The sequence below is a fragment of the Phoca vitulina genome, unplaced genomic scaffold, assembly GCF_004348235.1.
Source record: "Phoca vitulina isolate PV1807 unplaced genomic scaffold, GSC_HSeal_1.0 scaffold15, whole genome shotgun sequence".
In the NCBI taxonomy this organism is placed as follows: Eukaryota; Metazoa; Chordata; class Mammalia; order Carnivora; family Phocidae; genus Phoca; species Phoca vitulina.
In genome coordinates this window covers 434,347-456,612 of record NW_022589718.1, presented here as the reverse complement: position 1 = coordinate 456,612, position 22,266 = coordinate 434,347, and the positions used below count along the sequence as shown (strand labels likewise).

The window sequence follows — 22,266 nt, the reverse complement described above, 5'->3', positions numbered from 1 at the left end:
AGCCTGGCATCCTAAAACAGATAGGACTCTAGCCCTAAAATGTTGTTAGACATCCAGTTGGAGTTCTGTGCCAAATTCTAAGATTCTTGAGTGAAGAGTATGCTAGTCTAAGTGGTCAGAGACTTGTACTCTTGTCTTTTAAAATTTGGGGAGGAGGAATTATATAGCCTAGGCTAGTTAGTATACACAGAGGTAGAAATAGGAAGTGAACGCCTATATTTTTAAAAGAAATCAAAGGTCAAGGAAAAAATTATAAAGCCTTTAGAGTCAAACTGCCTATGATTCCATTTTGAGATCGGCCACTTTACTTAACCTCTGCACTCTGTTTTCCTTCTCTGTAAAATGGGAATAATACCCATGGGTGGTGGTATAAAGAGTAAATGATGTAGGTCATGTATAACCCTAGGAACAGGTCTTGGAACTTGTTAACTACTCAGTAAATGTTAGTTTGTTGGCATAATTTGTCCATGATGCCAAACTGCCAATTTGATTAAAAATAAGTGATTCTCCTAATGCCCAGCATATGTTTGCCATGGGGTATTGATTGGCTAAGGGGCATGGAATGGATAGATTTTGGGTATTTAAATTCAAGTATTCTATAAAATCTGAGGAGGACAGGAGTAGATTGCATGTAACAAAAGTAGTACTTTCTATTTATGTGTCACTTAACCAGAGTACAAATGGTTTCATATCATTTTCACAATTCTGTGAGGTAGGTGTTGTTACGCTATCTTTACAGATGAAGAAAGCAGAGGTTTAGTGTTAGTGGCCTAAAGTCATAACAGCTGATTCAAGAGGCAGATTTGATACAATTCTACTGATTTCTAGTCCATTGTTCTTTTTTCTATGTTTACTGTTTCCCATCATAATTGTTGTATTAGGATTATCATCATTGAGGTCTTTGGTTTCTCAACAGTTTTTTTTTTTTTTTAAACACTGGCTGTGGTCGAGACAATTTATGAGGCATTGTGGAGACTAAAGAGAGGCAGAAGACTTGATTACATGTGCAAGAAGTTTAAAATTTAGTATCTAGTTTTTCAGTTGAAGTAATGCATACATGGTGTGGTAAACATTCGAATAGTACAGAAGATTTTACATTGAAAATTCTCTCTCACCCCATTTCCCCAATCGCCCTCTCCAAAGGCAGTCACTGTCAATGGTTTCTTCTGTATTTCAGAAATGTTCTGTGTAAGCATATATTTATATTTATATGTACACATGTGCACGCTTTTGCACCTTACTTTTTTCTTTTAGCAATATATTCTAATATATCTACTTCGTTTTTAATTTAAATGACTTTAAATACTAATGGGAGAGAATATATCTCTGGTGCTATTGTTAAAACTGTCTTATCCAATTTTTCATTTGTGCTTGAGGCATGCAAAAATGGGCCACCCTTCTCCCATAATTTAGGAAGATACCCTGATACATCCCAAATCTGCCACTGCCATTACCTCAGTCCAGGTCACATCATCTCTACCCAGCCACCACCAGTCTTTCTGGCATTTCCCTTGCTCTCTTCTAGTTCTTTCTCCACATAGAAACCAGGGTGACCTTAAGAATATGAACTAGAGCAGGTCTCTCCTCCATGGTTGCCCAACACACACAGAAGTTCTTTGTTTTCTGGTCAAAAAGCCCTATGTGACCTGTCTACCTGTTTGCCCTTACCACAGGCCTTCAGACCCGCCAGTCTCAGTTATACCAAGGAGCTGCTTACCAATCTTCTGTTTATCTTTGTGTGGCTGCTCCTTGTCACTCATATTAAATTTCCTTGCATAGAGGTTTTCTTGTCCATCCAGTTGAAAGCTAGTCTTTTAGGTTACCTTATATTAAATACCTTATGATAATTATCTGGAAGTCTACCAGAAAATGATAGAATCATTTTGATGTGTTTGTTTTCTTATTCCTTTATTGTCTGTTTCCACCCCCACTAAATCTAAGTTCTTTGCCTGTGTTTTTCACTACTGGACTTTTCAGTGCCTATATTAATACCTGACAACCTGATAGGTAGTAGAGACTCAGTAAATATTTATTGACTGAATATATGAATGAATGAGTGAATAGTCTTAAGAGATTTGTTTATACTATATTGTTACAAGTGTTACAAATATTATACTGTACTATTGATGTTACAATAGGAATTATAGTCTTCTAGTAGTGAGGAAGGAAACTATACTATTTTGTATAAATATTTATACTATGTATTATACTATTATAGGAAAAAATATCATTGGTAATTATAAAATGTAGTTTAAAAAAGTTACTTAAAAATTTTCTCTGACATATTAGCATATGTTATGATAGAGTATTTGTAGTTATTGTACAATAGAGTGATACAATAAATATGAATTATGCCATTTGAAACAGTTTATAAAGATTTAGTGATGTGTTGGGGCGCCTGGGTGGCTCAGTCGTTAAGCGTCTGCCTTCAGCTCAGGTCATGATCCCAGGGTCCTGGGATCAAGCCCTGCATCGGGCTCCCTGCTCCGCGGGAAGCCTGCTTCTCCCTCTCACACTCCCCTTGCTTGTGTTCCCTCTCTCGCTGCCTCTCTCTGTCAAATAAATAAATAAAATCTTTAAAAAAAAAAAAAAAAAGATTTAGTGATGTGTTAAAGGATAATTTGAACTACTGACTATCAATTCATGTAGTCTGTGATAAGTTTTAGGTGTACAACATAATGACTTGATATTTGTGTATATTGTGAAATGATCACCTTACATACTTAGGAAAATTTTTTTTCTTGTGATGATGAATTTTAATTTAATCTACTCCCTTAGCAACTTTCAAATATGCAATAGAGTATTATTAACTATATTCACCATGCTGTACATTACATCCCCATAACTTATTTTATAACTGGAAGTTAGTACCTTTTGACCCCCTTCACCCATTTTACTCACCCCCCAGTCTGGCAACCATTAGTCTGTTCTCTATATCTAAGAACTTGGTTTTCTGTTGTTTTGTTTTAGATTCCACATATAAGAGATACCATACAGTATTTGCCCTTCTCTGTCTGACTTTTTTCACCTAGCATAATGCCCTCCAGGTCCATCCATATTGTATCAAATAGCAAGATTTCACTCTTTTTATGGCTGAATAATATTCCATTGTATATACGCCACACTTCATCCATTCATCTGTCAGTGGATATCTAGGTTGTTTCCATATCTTGGTGATTGTAAATAATGCTGCAGTGAACATGGGGCTGGCATATATGTTTTTGAATTAGTACTTTTTATTTTCTTTGGATAAATGCCCTGAAGTGGAATTACAGGATCACATGATAGCTCCAGTTTTAATTTTTTGAGGAACCTCTGTAATGTTCTCCATAGTGGCTGCACCAGTATACATTCCCACCAACAGTGCACAAAGGTTCCCTTTTCTGTGCATCCTTGCCAGCATTTGTTATCTCTTGTCTTTTTGATACTAGCCATTCTAACAGGTGTGAGGTGATAACTCATTGTGGTTTTGACTTACATTTCCCTGATGATTAGTGATGTTGAGCATTCTTTCATGCTGGCCATCTGTATGTCTTCTTTGGGGAAAAAAAAAAAAAATGTCTATTCAGATCCTCTTTGGAAAAATGCCTATTTAGATCCTCTGCCCATATTTTAATTGGATTGGGTTTTTTTGTTTTTTGTTTTTGCTGTTGAGTTATGTGTATTGTATTTTGGATATTAACCCCTTATCACATACATGATTTGCGAATATTTTTTCCCATTCAGTAGGTTGCCTTTTCATTTTGTTGATGGTTCCTTTGATGCGCAGAAGCTTTTTCATTTGATACGGTCCCACTTAACTTATTGTTGCTTTTTGGTGCCAAATCCAAAACCATCATTACCAATACTGGCATCAAAAAGCTTACCCTCTGTGTTTTCTTCTAGGATTTTTATGATTTAGGCCTTATATTCAAATCTGTAATCCATTTTGTGTTAAAATTTATGTATGATGAGAGATAGTGGTCCAGTTTCATTCCATTGCATATAGCTGTCCAGTTTTCCCAATGCTGTTTATTGATGAGAATGTACTTTCTCCATTTTAGATTCTTGGCTTCTTTGTCATAAATTATTTGATCATACATATGTGGGTTTATTTCTTGGCTTTCTATTCCGTTCATCTGTGATTCTGTTTTTATGCCAATATCATACTGTTTTAATTACTGTAGCTTTGTTAATATAGTTTGAAATCAGAGTGTGATGCCTCCAGCTTTGTTCTTCTTTCTCAAGGTTGCTTTGGCTGTTGGAGGTCTTTTGTGTTTCTTTCCATCTTTTAGAGATTGTTTGTTCTATTTCTGTGAAAAAAAAAGCCGTTAGAACTTTTATTTGGATTGCACTGCTTTGTAGACTGCTTTGGGTACAATGAACATTTTAACAGTATTCTTCCAGTCCCTGAACACATAATACCTTTCCATTTATTTGTGTCTTCTGTAGTTTCTTTCATTAATATCTTACAGTTTTCACTGTATAGGTCTTTTACCTTCTTGGTGAAATTTACTCCTAGGTATTATATTCTTTTTGATATAGTTATAAATGGAATTATTTTCTTAATTTCTCTTTCTGATACTTTGTTATTAGTGTATAGAAACACTACAGATTTTCATATAGTGACTTTGTATCCTGCAGCTTTACTGAACTCTTTTATTAGATCCTATAGTTTTTTTATGGAGTCTTCAGGGTTTTTTATATGTAATACCATGTCATCTGCAAATAATGACAGCTTTACTTCTTTTGTTTATTTCCCCAACTTGAATGCCTTTTATTTCTTTTTCTTACCTAATTGCTCTAGCTGGGACTTCCAATACTATGGTCAGTAAAAGTGGCAAGTATAGACATCTTTGTCTTTTTCCTGACTTGAGGAAAAGTTTTGAGCCTTTTCACTGTTGAATATTATGTTAGCTGTGCACTTGTCATATATGGGGCCTTTATTATGTTAGGGGATCTGTTTACAGTTTTAACAAGTGGAAAAAAATTCTACTTAAAATTGTTACTTAATAAGGAACTTAGTACAGATACTGAATCATTATATTGTACACTTGAAACGAACATAATGTTCTATGTCAGTTATACCTCAATTTAAAAAGAAAAAAAGGAACTTAGTGGCTATTTACTACTTAAATTTTTGCTTACATTTGCAATAGTGTTATTCATACTAGCATATTTAAGAAATTTTCCCTAAGACACAGCAGCTAGTCAAATGGGAAGCAATTGTAAGGTATAGTAAAGGCACTTTAGGAGGAATGTGCTCTGTGTAAATTCTCATAACACCTTATTGACCAACCTGTCCCTCAAAATGAACAAACGAAAATACGTGTGTGTGTATTTGTTTGGAGTATTGCATTAGTAGAAATGATAATTAGGAGTTACAGTTTTATTTATTTTCATGTTTGGTTTAGTGGTACCTCCAGAGCTGCTCACCAAATCTTTTGTGTGCCTATTTAGTATTATCTTTGGCTGCATTTCTTTTCCCTTCAGTAATAATGAAGAAATGGTGGTTTCTATTTTAGCTCACAAAGATTTGACAACAGGCAATCACACAAGCCCCATGTTCTCCTCCTCCCCCGTAGAGAATTAAATCTCTCTCTCTCTCTGTCAAATAAATAAAATCTTTAAAAAGTTAATGTCAGTCAGATGCTCACCCCCCACACTTTAAATTCTTAGATCTGGAGATTGGATATGTTTTCCTTCTATAAAATTTTTCTCTAAAGAAAATACATTTAATATAAATCAGATATTAGATACTGTGTGTGTAAAAGCATCTTGCACTTTGTAAATAGGAAGCAAAGTTAGTTGACTCTGTTAGCTAATTCTCCATTAGGTAAAGGTCAATCAGGTTTAGCATCACATTTTGTCACCCTTACATAAGAGGCCCCTGAAGACAGAATGTATTTATCTGCACCTAGCATAATGTCCCTCCAGCCAATAGAATGTTCTCAAAAATGTTTATTATGTGATGAATTATACATATTAGTTATACCTCAGATTCCCTTTCAATAACAAAAGCATTTTTAAATTGGTTTTCTACTGTCTATTATGGGTTTTTGCTGGCACGTCTACTCAATTGAGTCAGACAGATAATGGGTTGATATTTCTGCCATTGCTGGCTGGGTTTGTAAGTGCACCACAACAGAAGGTTCGAGTTAATTGTCCAAGACATAGATTTTGATTTTGTTTATATGGTGGCTGGATCTGACTATAGATGTGGAAACAAACTCAAAATCAGTTACTTTATATTGAGCATGCTTCTGTCACCCTGAGTAAAAACTGGAGATGAATGTTTATGATGTTGCTTGTGAATATATGTTCTTTAATGTAGTGCTCTTTAAACTTGGATACATGAAAATTGTCTAGTGGGTTTGGGAACACAAGTGGTTTAAAGGGAAATCAATTTCGAGAAACTCATCTTTATTTTTACTTATTTTTTTTTATTTTTTTTCGTGTAAGAAATTGGGAAAGATTATTTTTATTTTTATTTTTATTTTATTTTATTATGTTATGTTAGTCACCATACAATACATCATTGGTTTTTGATGTGGTGATCCAGGATCCATTGTTTTCGTATAACACCCAGTGCTCCATGCAGTACGTGCCCTCCTTAATACCCATCACCGGGCTAACCAGTCCCCCCTCTCCCCTCCCCTCTAAAACCCTGTTTGTTTCTCAGAGTCCATAGTCTTTCATGGTTCATCTCTCCCTCCAATCCGCCCTCCCCCCCATTTTTCCCTTCCTGCTCCTAATGTCCTCCATGCTATTCCTTATGTTCCACAAATAAGTGAAACCATATGATAATTGACTTTCTCTGCTTGACTTATAGTACTTCTCCCTAAAATGGATCTACCCTATGAATGCTCTGTGGTCAAAGCTTCAGGCTGTTTATTCTTTTTTACCTCTACTTGACAATTGCCTTCTGCCACTTAAAAAAAGAAGGGGGATATAGCTTTCACCCATAATCTTATTTGGTACATTGCATACATGTGAAATCCTCCAGGAATAGAAGGGGCAAACAAAAAGTCCATTCTAAATACTGGTTTTAGGGAAGCCTCTAATGAGGGGGGTAATGCAGTTTTTCAATATTATTTTAAGGCATAGAGAAGAAAATAAAAATAGAGCACCATTTCTTTAGCATATTTTGAGTTTCTCTAAACAATTTGAAATTCATTTGGTTACGAGTTTTATCATTAGTTTTTTAAATAATGTCTTTTTCAAACATAGTCTCTCTTTGAGTACTTCCAGAGTAGTGCATATTTAATTTTACACTTAAAAGTCTGCTTGATCTGAATATCTGCATGAATATTGTACTTGGAAAAGACAGCCCTGGTGTTAATGGTGTCATAATTCTTCCTGGGTACAAATTTCATTGTGGTCACTGTCTGTCTCACTAAAGGCAATCGGAAGCTATCCAATTTATCCTTTGTAATTTTTATAATAATTGAAAGAACACATGGGAGAAAATATCATTGGAGTTTAGAGATGATTGAACTAAAATACATGAATATGATAGATTGCAAAATGTGCCTCTGTGTGGGGAGGGGTGGGAGACAGGGAGAGGGAGGAAGAGAGAGAGACAGAGAAACTCAGGTTACACAATGCATGGTAATGGGGAAAACTTCAGAGAACCATGTGTAGGCTGTCAGTGATGCTGTTGAGCCTTGAATAAAATTGCATTTTATCATCTCAATGAGAAACAATCAAAAGTTAGGAACAAAGACTTAAAAGTAAATTTAGACCAAGATACCTTGATCTCTGTAATTTAAGCAATTTACTTTTGCTTTCTCATTCTTAAAATTTAATGAACTTCAAATTTGAAGAATCATTCTGACCTGTTTAGTCTCAGTGGAGGCATTTGTTTGTTGTCTAGCTCCTGGATTTAAGTTGCAGGAATTTCACTTAAAGAAATGATTGGTAGGGACACCTGGGTGGCTCAGTCAGTTAAGCACCTGCCTTCAACTCAGGTCATGGTCCCGAGGTCCTGGGATCCTTGCTCAGCGGGGATTCTCCGTCTGCCTGCCACATCCCCTGCTTGTGTGTTCTCTCTGACAAATAAATAAATAAAATCTTTTAAAAAATTAAGAAACGATTGATAAATTTGCAAAGCAGTGGTTTTTAATGAAGGGCTCATACCAGAGTCAGGAGTAGAGCATTTAGAAATATTCATATATTTTCTCAACTGGGAATCTGATTCAGTAGATCTGGGATGGGGCTCAGTAATCAATATTATTAAAAAATTCCTTGACTGATTTTGACGACCACTATGGTAGAAGATTATGTTTTACCTAGGGACTGACTCTGGAAATATTTCTGAAAATCAACCTTTCTTTACTCAGATATCTGTCTTCCATTTATACCTTTGTGTATTAGTTTCCTAGGGCTGCTATAACAAATTACCACACACTTGGAGTCTTAAAACAACAGAAATATATCTTCTCCTAATTTTGGAGGCCAGAAGTCTGAAATCAAGTTGTCAACATGCTGCACTCCCTTTGGAGTGTCTAGGAGAGAATCTTTGCCTCTCCCAACTTATGGTGGTTGCTGGCATTCCTTCACTTGTGTCTGTATCCAATTTCTGTGTCCATCTTCACATTGCCTTCTCTTCTCCTGTCTTTCTTAAATCTCCCCCTTCCATCCTCTATGGACACCACCCAGCCCAGATACCCTCCCCATCTCAAGATCATTAACTTAATCACATTTGCAGTCTTTTTGCTATATACAGAAATGTTTACAGGTTCCAGGGATTAGGACCTGGACATCATCTGAGGGTCCATTATTTAGCCCACCATAACTGGTTATTACCTTACTGCATATAATATATATATGGGTTACTGTGACCCATTAAGGTTGATTTATCCCCAACTATCCATTTGTGGCCACTGGGATATAACAGTCTTTCATGACAGTGTTTGCCCACAAACCTTGCTCTCTTGGAGCTAGGTCAAATAACCCCTTACATAGCTAGGGATAAATTATTTTCCTGAGCTATAGACTACATCTCCAGTTTCAGCCATTTATATGGCAGATACCTTTAGTTGTAAGTGGACTGAGACTACAGGATCAGTGTGGCAAACCAGTCATGGTCACCAACAAAGGCATTTGAAGCATGTGTCCTAGCAACAGTGACTTTTGTTGAAAGCTCATCCTTTAGAATATTACAGTGACCACCATTATTGAATGTATTCTAAGAGAGGCACAAGCCTTGTTACTTTTTCACATGGGTCTTGACAAGCCAGGCATTTACAGTGCTGTAAAGTTTGGTCTTAGGAGGAGACAATGTAGTTAGTTTTAGTTAGTTGATAAAAGAGAATGTATTTAGTTGAATGAGTATAGTCAATTGATTTCTGAAAAATGTGATTTCTGAGTCAGAGCTTGTGAAAAACAGCTATTGGATCTTGAGAGAAGTTAATTAACATATGACTTCATTTTCTTTAACCTATAAAAGGAAGAATTTGTTTTATGATTTCTAAGGCCCCTGTCAGCTGTGAAATTCCATTTTGTTGTTTCTTGAGTGGGAATTAGAGAGTTTTTACAATTCATCCCGAAAACATTATTACTAAAAGATTTGTCCCTATGCCATTAGCAGGCAGATACAAATATGATTTTAACTTGGAACTTTCCTGCTTGTATGATAGGAATATAATAGTATTGTGGATGAAATAGCTGATAGAAAAATTCTGGCATCCTAGGATTCTGACTTGGATATATTTTATATTACTGTAAACTACCTTTACTTGGGCTTTATATATAGTGTTTCCACACTCAAAAAATTAAGTACTTTATACTAAGTTTACTAAGTTTGAGAGTACATTTTCACTTTTAGGTCTTCATGCCTTAGTTCTGAGTTTGTGGTATTTGGAAACATCCAAGTGCATCTGACGTATGGATCCAATGTTCACAAGAGTTCACATAAACTTAGGCTCACCTACATTTAAGTGATAAGATGAGGAAGATGTGAGTAATGGGGATTATCCAAAGAGTTATGAGAAATTATGAGAAAGTTATGAGAAAATTCAGGAGACTGTATTGTGTCACAGAAAATAAGGAAGAAAATATTTGAGAGTATTCAGTGCTGCTGACAGGCAAAGTAATGCAGGAACACTGAAAAGTGGCTTGAATTTAGCATGAAAGAATCGGATGCATTTATTGTGATCAGTTTTTAATGGAGGAACAGGAATAAAAGCAAGATTGCCTGATTTGAAGAGAAGACATTAAGTGGAGATGTGAATTGCAGAAACTTATCTCAGAAATTTAGCTAAAATAGCGGCTGAGGAACAAAGGGTGCTAAATTGCAGAAGTGGGGTTTAGAGAGACTTGCACATGTTTGAAAGCTAATAGAAAGGAGAAGATGTTACCACAGAAAGGGAAGGTATCAGGACCAGTTTTAGAGGTTTAGCCTGGTAGAGGTGGGATATCCCTTCCCTTACCATCAGAAAGGCAGAAAAAATAGATGCCATTGCGGATACATTTTAGGGAAGATGGCAAAGAGTTAAAGGAGGCTCATGAATAAGCCTCTCCTGAAGTTTGAGATGATGAATATTCAATGGCATTAATTTGTGTTCTTGTTCAATTTTTACCATTAGTGCTGAATTAGTCACATACAAATAGGGGAGGCTGTGAAGCTCAGGAGGATTACACTAGTGGCTAGCTAGGTCAGTGCTACCCCTTCTTTAATATATACCCGAACCTCCTTGACTTCAGGGCTGGGCCCAGTCATTATATTTCGTCTTCCAGCCACATGGATTAGTCCATGGGGAGGACAGGTGATCTAAACCACACCAATTAGAATCTTTTCAAATTGGAGTTAGGAGAAAGAACTGTTTTTTCTTGTTGAAAGACATAAAAGATGTAAATGGGTGTTGCTTGTTGTAGGCATGTTTCTTGTGTAGTAAAAAAACAAGGAGTGGAGATGTTTGGGGTGGAAAGAGAATAGTTGAGAGGAGAGTAGGAGAGTTTTAAATGCCTGTGTCCCTGAGGCCAGTCGCATCCATGTCTTTTTATGATTTGGCTACATAAACTATTACATATACTATTAGGTCCCCCTTATGCATAAGGTAGCTAGAGTTTAGGTATTTGTATTTGAAACTAAAGAAACTTTAACTAATATAGGGGGTATAAATTGGAGAAGTCAGAGTAGGATTGGTCAAGAGTTTCAATGTTTCTTTTTTAGGTACAATGGAGAGGCAGTAGGACAAAGAAGTTGAAGATATTAATAATAACAAGACTGGTTGATGTGATAGAGCATGGGGTCTAGGTTGCACGAGAATGGAAGGGAGGACTGTGGGGCTAAAGAGGAATCAATTCTTAACTAAGCTAATAGGTAAAAGGAAGTTGTGATGAAGGATATATAAGTGTTAGATGCATTTGCAAAGCATATTTTCCTTTTTTTAAGAAAAATAGTGTGTCATTATAAAGCACCAGAAAGATTCAAGCAAATCCCTTTGTAATTTTGCAATTGGAAAAGGATAAGCATAACATCCACTTTTTAGATTTGTCATGTTATAATATATACACTGGGAGAGGACTACAATATGACAAGTTTGTTGAATTTTACAGAATACTTTATACAAGATTTTTGTTGCATGATATGCATCTGAACAAGAATTTTCTATTTTGGAACTCAGTACCTCATTAAGCAAAATATTCTCATGGACAAAAAATTTGAAAAAACTTGCTTTAGGACAGAATTGAATATATTAGAAAATTTTTAGATGCTTAGATATCATTGTCAAGTATCTACCTTTATGAATAGATTTTTTTTTATCTTTACTACATTGTTAAATTACTCTAGGTAATTTTGAGTATGATAGTATATAAAGAACCTTTAACGATCTGTCTTTTTTCAATTGCAGTTTCTCAGCTCACTATTACTTGTAGGTTCAAAATGCTCATGCAAGTAATGGAACCCATTTAAAAGGCATTTATCCAGCAAGAGTCTCTGAGGCTTGAGTTAGACATCTTCTCTCTCTGCACATCTAAACAAGTGCAGTCTCATGAGACATTTAAACAATAGGTTGTTGTAGTTCTTCAGTAAATTTGAGTTCCTCCAAAAGAACATCCAATTTATAGCATGGTCTTTGTGCCTCAATTTAACCCTTATTTTAATTTGATGTTCTATCAGTTTTTGTATTTGAGGACACGTTTTACCATGCCCTATTAATGATGAAATGCCTCCTAATTTTTATTAGCTTCATAATTATTCAGTATTTAAACTGACTGTTGTAGCCACCCTGCAAAATTCCCACAGAGTTTGTGAAAATACTGGCTAAGGATACATGAATTAAATCTCAAGTAATATAAAATCTGTAACCTAAATATATTTGTACTGAATCTTTGTTGAGTTGAGTTGGTCCAAGTTCTTTGAAGAAGAACATTCCAGCATCATTATAATATCCTTTTCTTCAGTATAATTTGTTGTCGTGGTTTTATAGCTTAAAGATACATTTGTGTTTTCTTTTACATCTTACTCAAAATTAAGAAAGCATAGATGTGGAGTAGCATTTTCTTGGGTGGTTGTCATAGTGGAACAACTTGATTACAAGGATCTTACCTGGGAGAATCAGAGAGAATCAGGCTGACTGTCATTATTGTTACCAAAACTCTAGTTTTCTGTCTTTCCCCTCCACCACCTCACACCCACCAGGGTGGCACTCACTAACTGTAAAGCACAATTATGAAGTTAGACTGATAACAACTGCATGAATCATTGGTATAGAAACTCTGAAATTATTCTAAGATGGTTTTCCATGCCCTAGGTTCAGTCCCCCTCATATGTATCTTACTCATTAAAATGTTATGAAAACAGTTAAATTTATTACATCAATGAAAAAGGTATGCATACTTCAGTATCCAAACTAATGAAACTACAAGACCATATTTTGAATAAGGAAAATAGAGTACATGGTCTAATTTTAATCATATCCTAATATTTACACAGTGTTGTGTGTCTTATTTATAAAAGCCATTTTTTACTTTGTGCAAAATCTGTTTCACAAAATGCTGCTTACCCTATGCTTATTTGCCTCACCTGTCCTTATCTTTCAGAGCCAACAGGGGTGACTAACAAGGGGCTTAGGAATTACTTGCTGATTCCTTTTGGCTTTGGTCATTTGCTGAATTAAAAATATTGAACAGAATGAAAAGAATAATTCCATCTTGTTTTCTCTCTTTACAGGCTCTGTACAACTCTATTAAGAATGAGAAGCTTGAATGGGCAGTGTGAGTATGCTGGATGTCAGCATTTTAATAAATGAACTACTTGTTCTTTTCTTACTGTCTTTCTTTATGCTTTAGAGGGTGATCTTAGAGAAGGATTAAATATGCATGGCCAGTCCTCATTTTACACCAGTGTCTAACGTACTCTGTATAAAACCTAAGTAAACCCTGAGTATCCCATGTCTTTTTCTTGGTACCCAGCATGCTTCTCTTTGCGTTTAGTCTAGTTGCCTTGCCTAGAGACAATTATCTTTTTAATGTATCCTTTTAAAAAACAGCCATTCTAGAAAAAATCTCATAAAATCACGTAATTCCAGAATCCAGTACAAATGATTTTGGTACCGTCTACTTACTATAATTCCTTCCTTCCTATCATCATAGATCAAGGTTTTCCAGTCTTATTTCCAGTGACCCCAATTATATCAAGATATTGATAAACTTGAGAAATGATGGATTAAATAAGCAAAAAAAATTTTTTTAACTGCAGAACTTCCAGGAGCTTGTACAATGCCAATCTCCAAGAGAGGAATCAAATTTGCAGTGTTTTCTGAACCTTTCAACAGTATAATGTAGTGCTTCAAGGTACATACTTGTAGATGCTAGTATAGATAAATTATATCTAACCCTATGTAGACCAACAATACTGCTCTTGCTGAACTTTCACAGATCAATGCAGCAGTTAAGAATTTAACTTAAAAAAAATTGTTGCTGGGCGCCTGGATGGCTCAGTCATTAAGCGTCTGCCTTCGGCTCAGGTCATGATCCCAGGGTCCTGGGATCGAGCCCCACATCAGGCTCCCTGCTCTGCAGGAAGCCTGCTTCTCCCTCTCCCACTCCCCCTGCTTGTGTTCCCTCTCTCGCTGTGTCTCTCTCTGTCAAATAAATAAATAAATCTTAAAAAAAAAAAAAAAAAGTGTTACTAAAGTTATCCATAAATTAGGTCAAAATATGTTTTTTAAATAGAACTACATGTGAATTTTATTTTTGGTTTTCACTGATATTAAGCATTCATAAATATTTTTTTCTACCATATGACCTAACATAGCAGTCTGCAATGAACTTAGGTTTATAGAATCAGAACTTAGGGGATAAATTTTATTCTTTCATATGTACATTGGAAAAAAGTGGGTTAGCAATTGACTACATATATCTCACATATATATACATCATGAGACTCAAAGACAGTGTATCATTTCAAGGAAAACTGATTAAGATAATAAGAAGAATTCATGGTCTATCCAAAGTGATCACTTTTGGACTTCTCTGTCATGAATGAAAGTGGGTTTCCTGAAAAATTTCATAAATGATATACTTAGAATCTTGCTGAAATATTAAAGGTATAGCCTGACCTATGCAGAATATCTCCTCTAGTGAAAATTAATAAAAATGAAATGTAAATATATTCATACTAGGGGAGAGAATATTTTTCTTTTATAAAGTTATTTTAAAAAACCAAATAAATGTACCCCTGAGGATCTGTTTTGTAAATCTAAATCTTTGATATATTGAACTTGTTATAGTAGGTTTTATATATATTTATGTATAATGGCAGTTTGGTGCAAGAAAGTATCTTTTACTTTCAGGCTAGTATAGTTAACATAGAATGCCAGTATAGTTAACATAGAATGTTATATTAGTTTCAGGTGTACAATATAGTGATTCAGCAATTCTATATGTTACCCAGTGCTTATCATGATAAGTGTACTCTAATCCCCATCACCAATTTCACTCATCCCCCAAATCACCTCCCCTCTGTTAACCCCCAGTTAGTTGAGTCTGTAGTTGAGTCTGTTTTTTGGTTTGTCTCTTTTTTCTTTGTTCATTTGTTTATTTCTTAAATTCCATATATGAGTGAAAGCATATGGTATTTGACTTTCTTTAACCGACTTACTTCACTCAGCATTATACCCTCTAGTTCCATCCATGTCATTGCAAATGGAAGACTTCATTCGTTTTTATGTCTGAGTAATATATACAATTATATACACCACATCTTCTTTATCCATTCATATATTGATGGATGCTTGGGCTGCTTCCTTATCTTGGCTATTGTAAGTAATGGTGCAATAAACATAGAAGTGCACATATCTTTTTGATTTAGCGTTGTTTTGTATTCTTTGGGTAAATACCCAGTAGTAGAATTAGTGGATCATATGGTAATTCTATATTTAATTTTTTGAGGAACCTCCATACCATTTTCCACAGTGGCTGCACCAGTTTGCATTCCCACCAGCAGTGCACAAGGTTCCTTTATCTACACATTCTCTGCAAAACTTGTTTCTTGAGTTTTTGATTTTAGCCATTCTGACAGGTGTGAGGTGATATCTCATTGCAGATTTGATTTACATTTCCGTGATGATAAGAAAGTATCTTATCTTGGGCCTAATCCATGGCTGAGCATGTGAGTTTCCCCAAGAACTGAATTCTTCTGTGGCCCTCATGTCAAGTCAAGAGAGCACTGTGTTCAGGAACCCAAATTCCAGAATCAGATAGATTTGGGTTTGAATCCCAACTCTTGCATGTACTAGCTGGGTCACTGGTCATGCCTCTATGCCTCAGTTTTCTCTTTTGTATGATGAGCAATTAATGAACCTCATATAACCCTCAGGATGACACTATAAAATGTTCTAAACTACTAAACATAAAGCAGCAGTGAAAGCCATATCTAGAGCAGTGAAGGGTATGGGAGGAGTCATAGGTAAGGTAGAGGCCAAAACCTAAGTAAGTAGGGAAATACTGGTGTTGCTAATAGAAATGGAGAATATATGACAAAGTTCCAGAGACAGATGATAAAGTCTAAATAAAGTGGAAATGTCCTGTAGGAAAGTAAAAATGTTGAATTGAAACTTGGGAAAGAGGTCAGAGCTATATAAATACTTGGGAAAATTTTTTATAGATCTGGCAGATGAAGTTTTAAGCATGAGTAAAGATTGCTGAGAAAAGGACCTTAGTGAAAAAAAGACAATTCTAAGTGGTGGTCTTTGGGAGGTACCAACATTAATAAATAATAGGATGAAAATGAGTTACAGAAAGTGTGATTGGAGAGGTGCAAGAAGAACTGGGTGAGCACAGTGTTCTATATGCACATACTTATTTATCAAGGAAAAATCTTAGTTCTTGATCTGAAGAATCACATAAATTGATATATAGCAGAGTTTTCTAAAGTAACATGTTCTCAGGAACATTAGTTTTGGTAGCTGTTAAAAGGTACTTTATAATCAAAAGAGGACTCAGTTATCCCATTTTTAAATTGGATTATTTTTGGGGGGGTGTTGAGTTTATAAATTCTTAATATATTTTAGATACTAGCTGTTTATTAGAAATGTCACTTGCAAATATCTTGCCCATTCTGTAGGTTGTCGTTTAGTTTTCTTGGTTGTTTCTTTGCTGTGCAGAAGCTTTTGTTTTGACGTAGTCCCAATAGTTTATTTTTGCTTTTGTTGCTTCAGGAGACATATCTAGACATATGTTGCTATAGCCAGTGTCAGAGAAATTACTGCCTATGTTCTCTTCTAGGGCTTTTATGGAGTCAGATCTCACATTTAGCTTCTTAATCCATTTTGAATTTATTTCTGTGTGTGGTTTAATGTTCAGTCTCATTCTTTTACGTAATGCTGTCCAGTTTTCTCAACACCATTTGTTGAAGAGGCTGTCTTTTTTCCATCACACATTCTTTTCTGCTTTGTTGAAGATTTGTTGATCATATAATTGTGGGTTTATTTCTGGGATTTTATTGTGTTCCATTGTTCTGTGTGTCTGTTTTTGTGCCAGTGCCATACTGTTTTGATCACTACAGCTTTGTAATATAACTTGAAGTCCAGATTGTGATGCCTCCAGCTTTGCTTTTCTTTTTTAAGGTTGCTCTGGCTATTTGGAGTCTTTTGTGGTTCCATACAAATTTTAAGATTGTTGTAGTTCTGTGAAAAATACTGTTGATATTTTGATGGGATTGCATTAAATGTGTAGTTTGCTTTGGGCAGTACAGACATTTTAATAATACCAGTTCTTCTGATCCAATGAGCATGAAATGTCTTTCCGTTTCTTTGCATCATCTTAAATTTCTTTCATCAGTGTTTTATAGTTTTCAGGATACAGGTCTCTCACCTTTTTGGTTAGGTTTATTCCTAGGTATCTCATTATTTTTTGTGTAGTTGTAAATGGGATTGTTTTCTTAATTTCACTTTCTATTCATTATTGGTGCACAGAAATACAACAGATTTCTGTACGTTGATTTTGTATCCTATGAATTTACTGAATTCATTCACCAATTCTAGAAGTTTTTTGCTGGAGTCTTTTGGGTTTTCTATCTAAAGTATGATGTCATCTGCAAATAGCAAAAGTTTTACTTCTTCCTTACCAATTTGGATGCCTTTTATTTCTTTTTGTTGTGTGATTTTGAGGACTAGGACTTTGAGTAACATGTTAGATAAAAGCAGTGAGAGTAGACATCCTTTTCTTGTTCTTGACATTAGGGGAAAAACTCAGTTTTTCCCCATTTAGGATGGTGTTGACTATGGGTGCTTCATATTAGGCCTTTATTATGTTGAAGTATGTTCCCTCTAACCCTACTTTGTTGAGAGTTTTTATCATGAATTGGACTTTGTCAGGTGCTTTTTCTGCAGATATTGAAAGGTTCTTATCCTTTCTCTTATTGATGTAATGTATTACATTGATTTGCCAATAATTAACCACCTTTCATCCGAAGATTAAATCCCACTTGACAGTGGTGAATGATTTTTGTTGGATGCGGTTTGCCAATATTTTGTTGAGGATTTTTGCATGTATGTTCGTCAGAGATATTGGAATGTAGTTCTCTCTTTTTATTGTGTCTTTATCTGGTTTTGGTATAAGGGTAATGCTACCCTTGTAGAGTGAATATGGAAGTTTTCTTTCCTCTTATATTTCTTGGAAATGTTTGAGAAGAATAGGTCTTAACTCTTCCATTAATGTTTGGTAGAATTCAGCAGTGAAGCCATGTGGACTTCTGTTTTTTGGGGAGTTTTTTGATTACTGATTCAATTACATTGCTGGTAATAGATTTGTTCAAATTTTCTGTTTCTTCCTGCTTTAGTTCTGATAGGTAACATGTGTCTAGGAATTTATCCATTTCTTCTAGTTTGTCCAGGGTGTTGACATAAAGTTTTTCATAATATTCTCTTACAGTTGTTTCTATTTCTGTAGTGTTGGTTGTTATTTCTCCTCTTTCATTTCTGGTTTTGTTTGAGTCCTCTCACCCTCTTTCTCTCTCTCTCTCTTGATTTTGGCTAGAGTTTTATCAATTCTTTGATCTTTTCGAAGAACCAACTTCTTGTTTCATTGATCTGTTCTATTTCTTTTTTATTGTCTACATCATTTATTTTTGCTGTAATCTTTATTATTTCCTTCCTTTTGCTTGTTTTGGGTTTAGTTTGTTGTTCTTTCTCTAGCCTGTTTAGGTATAAGGTTAGGTTGTTTATGTGAGATTTTTCTTGCTTTTTGAGATAAGACTGTATTACTATAAATTTCCCTCTTAGAACTGCTTTTGCTGTATCCCAAAGACTGTGTATCATTATGTTCTTATTTCTATTTTTCTCCATCTAATTTTTGATTTCTTTTTTGATTTCATGGTTGGCCCACTCATTGTTTAATAGCATGATAATTAACCTCCATGTATTTTTGCTCTTTCCAGATTTTTTCTTGTAGTTGATTTCTAGTTTCATAGCATTGTGGTCATAAAAGATGCATGGTATGACTTCAGTCTTTTTTAATTTCTTGAGACTTGTTTTTTGGCCTAATATGTGGTCTATCTGGAAAATGTTCCATGTACACTTGAAAAGAATGTGTTATTTTAGGATGGAATATTCTGAATATATCTTTTAAATCCATCTGGTCCAATGTGTCATTCAAAGCCACTGTTTCCTTGTTTGATTTCTGTTTCTATGATCTGTCCATTGATATAAATGCAGAGTTAAATATCCCCTAATATTGTATCAATATTGATTTGTTTCTTCATGTTTGTTATTAACTGTCTTATGTATATAGGTGCTCCCATGTTGGGTGCATAAATATTTACAATTGTTATATCTTCTTGTTGGATTGTCCCCTTTATGATTATGTAGTATCCTTTTTTGTCTCTTGTTACAGTCTTTGTTTTAAAGTCTGTTTTGTCCGATAAGTATTGCTACACCAGCTTTCTTTTGACATCCATTTGCATGATAAACATTTCTCCATCCCCTCACTTTCAATCTGCAGGTGTCTTTAAGTCTGAAATGAGTCTGTTGTAGGAAGCATATACATGGGTCATGTATTTTTATCCATTCCGTCAGCCTTTATCTTTTGATTAGAGCATTCAGCCTATTTACATTTGGAGTAATTATTGATAGATATGTATTTATTGCCATTTGGTACTGGTTTGTGGTTGTTTTCTACTTCTTCTCTGACCCTTTCTTCTCTTGCTCTCTCCTCATGATTTTCTGGCTTTCTTTAGTGATGTATTTCTTTCTTTTTATTTTTTGCATATCTCTTACTTGTTTTTGAATTGTGGTTAACATGGGATTTGTATATAACATCTGCATATAGCTGTCTATGTTAATTTGATGATCACTTAAAATTGAACCCATTCTTTACTCCTCCCCCCACCCATGTTTTAGATATATTGTGTCATACTTTACACCCTTTTGAGTCCCTTGACTGATTTTTACACATATACTTATTTTTACTGCTTTTCCTACTTTTCTTACTCCTGCTTATGGTCTTTCCTTTCCATTCAAAGAGTCCTCTTTAACATTTCCTGTAGGGCTGGCTTGGTGGTCATGAACTCCTCTACCTTTTGTTTGGGAAACTTTTTATCTCTCCTTCTATTCTGCATGATAGCCTTTCTGGAAAGAGTATTCCTGGCTGCAGATTTTTTCCTTTGAATATATCATGCCACTCTCTCCTGGCCTGCCAAGTTTCTGCTGAAAAACCCACTAATAGTCTTATGGGGTTTCCCTTCTATGTAACTGTTTTCTCTTGTTGCTTTTAAAATTCTCTCTTTATCACTACTTTTTGCCATTTTATTATTTTGTGTCTTGGTGTGGACCTCCTTGGGTTGATTTTGTTGAGAGATCTGTACCTCCTAGATGTTGATATAGTTCCTTCCCCAGATTTGGAAAGTTTTCAGCTATTATGTCATCAAGTAAATTTTCTGACCCCCTTTCTCTCTCTTCTGGGATCCATATAATGAGAATGTTATGCTTGATGGAGTTGCTGAGTTCCCTAAAACTATTCTCATTTTGCATATTTTTTCTCTCAATTTTTCAGCTTGATTACTTTCCATTATTCTGTTCTCCAGGTTGCTGATTCATTCCTCTGATTCCTTTAGCCTGCTATTTATTCCATCTAGTATATTTTTAATTTCATTTATTGTGTTCTTCATCTCTGATGTGTCCTTTTTTATGTTTTCTCTCTCTTTGATAAGGGTCTCACTGATGTCTTCCACTCTTCTCAAGTCCAGTGAGTATCTTTATGATCATTAAATTCTCTATTAGGCATATTACTTATATCCATTTTGCTTAGGTCTCTTGCTATGGTTTTGTCCTGTTCCTTCATTTGGGACATATTCCTCTCTCTCCTTATTTTGTCTAACTCTGTGTTTCTGTGTGTTAGGAAAGTCAGCTTTGTCTGCTGCTCTTAGAGGTAATGGCCTTATGAAGAAGAAGCCCTATATTGCCCCGATGTGCAGTAACCCCTCTTCACCAGAACCTGGCACTTCACAGGTGTCTCCTATATGTTTTGTGCACCCTGCTGTTACGTCTTGGCCTCTTTTTCCTTCAGTCCAGTCATGTGCAGTGGCTTTCTTTTTGCCTGTTGTGGGCAATGTTTTGCCCCTCTGGGGCTGCCTTGGTCTTGAGTTGAGTAAGATCAGGCATTTCCCAGAAATGCAGTAGCACCAAACTGCAGTGTATTTTCCCTGTGTTGTCTAGTGAGAGGGTTTTGTTGGTAGGTGGGTCCTGCAATCAGACCAACTATCTGCTCGCAGCCCACTACTTGGGCTGCCATCTAACTGCTGTGTGTGGTTATCTTCCCCTCACCCCAGAGAAGGAGTCACTTTGGAGTGGCACCGGCCTCTGTTGGAGCTGTTTGCATATTATCAGTGGCTTTGCATGGGCTATGGTCAAGGGCATATTGGAGGGGACATCATGCTGCTGCTGGGACTAGCTGGTGTGGGGCATGTAGTTTTAGCACAGTGTGCACTGGTCTGCTTTTGAAATGAGACCCTTCACCAAAGCTGCAGGAACTGGGTAGCCTGGGCAAACCTACACAGTGCCCAGTGCCTGTGGGAGGGGTAAACAATTTAACAAGGTATGCCACCGTGAGGACCAAGGCCCCACAAAGCAGTTGGGTTGGAAGACACAGTGTTGGTAAGATTTGTTCCAGTCTTCTGAGAAAGTAGACTCACAGCTCCGGGACTGAGGCAAATGTGACTGGAAAGGGTGGATTTGTGAAAGTGTAAGGGGCAGTGCTTGGTGTAAGCAAGTTAGGTAGTGATTGCAGGCACTGTGTTGGTTCTCATAAGTGGTTTTGTGTTTCTGCTGAGGGGCCGGGGAAGGAGATGGTGTCTGCCAACTCCTTTGTTTCTGGAGTAGTTTCTTACTCTATCCCTCCTGGACGTGCTCTGAGATTAGTAACTCTCCCTCCCATATGCCCCAGGCATTTTTCAAACTGATAGTTTTACAAGGTATCTTCTTGAGCTCTTCCTTATTCTCTTTAAGTGTGGGTACTCAACTTCCTATTGAGTATTTCTCACCTAGTATTTCTCACCTAGAGCCAAGCCCCCTGATTTTTAAGGTTTTAAGTACAGCTATTGTAAGAACTCCAAAAGTTCGGCCCCTCTCCTTTCAAAGCCAAATGTTATGGGGATTCATTTTCCCCATGTAAGCACCCTGGTGTGATAGTCTATTTCTACCCTTTTCCACCCCATGGCTTTCTCCCCGCCTTGGGGGCTGGGGTCTTTTTAGCTACCCACCACATCTCCACCTTTCCTACCCCTTTGATGTGGCTTCTTCTCTACATTTAGTTGTGGAATTTGTTCTGCTAGTCTTTGGG

At 35.9% G+C, this 22,266-nt stretch overlaps 1 protein-coding gene across 6 annotated transcripts in view; it reads left to right on the top strand.

Annotated features, from left to right (window-relative positions):
* The window catches only part of PSD3 (pleckstrin and Sec7 domain containing 3), a 602,311-nt gene that overhangs the window by 391,007 nt on the left and 189,038 nt on the right, over nt 1–22,266 (top strand). For all 6 annotated transcript variants that reach the window (XM_032413272.1, XM_032413271.1, XM_032413273.1 and 3 more), the window contains one exon: nt 13,160–13,203. In XM_032413272.1, coding sequence (XP_032269163.1) covers nt 13,160–13,203 — 44 coding nt within the window. The remainder of the gene's footprint in view (nt 1–13,159; nt 13,204–22,266) is intronic.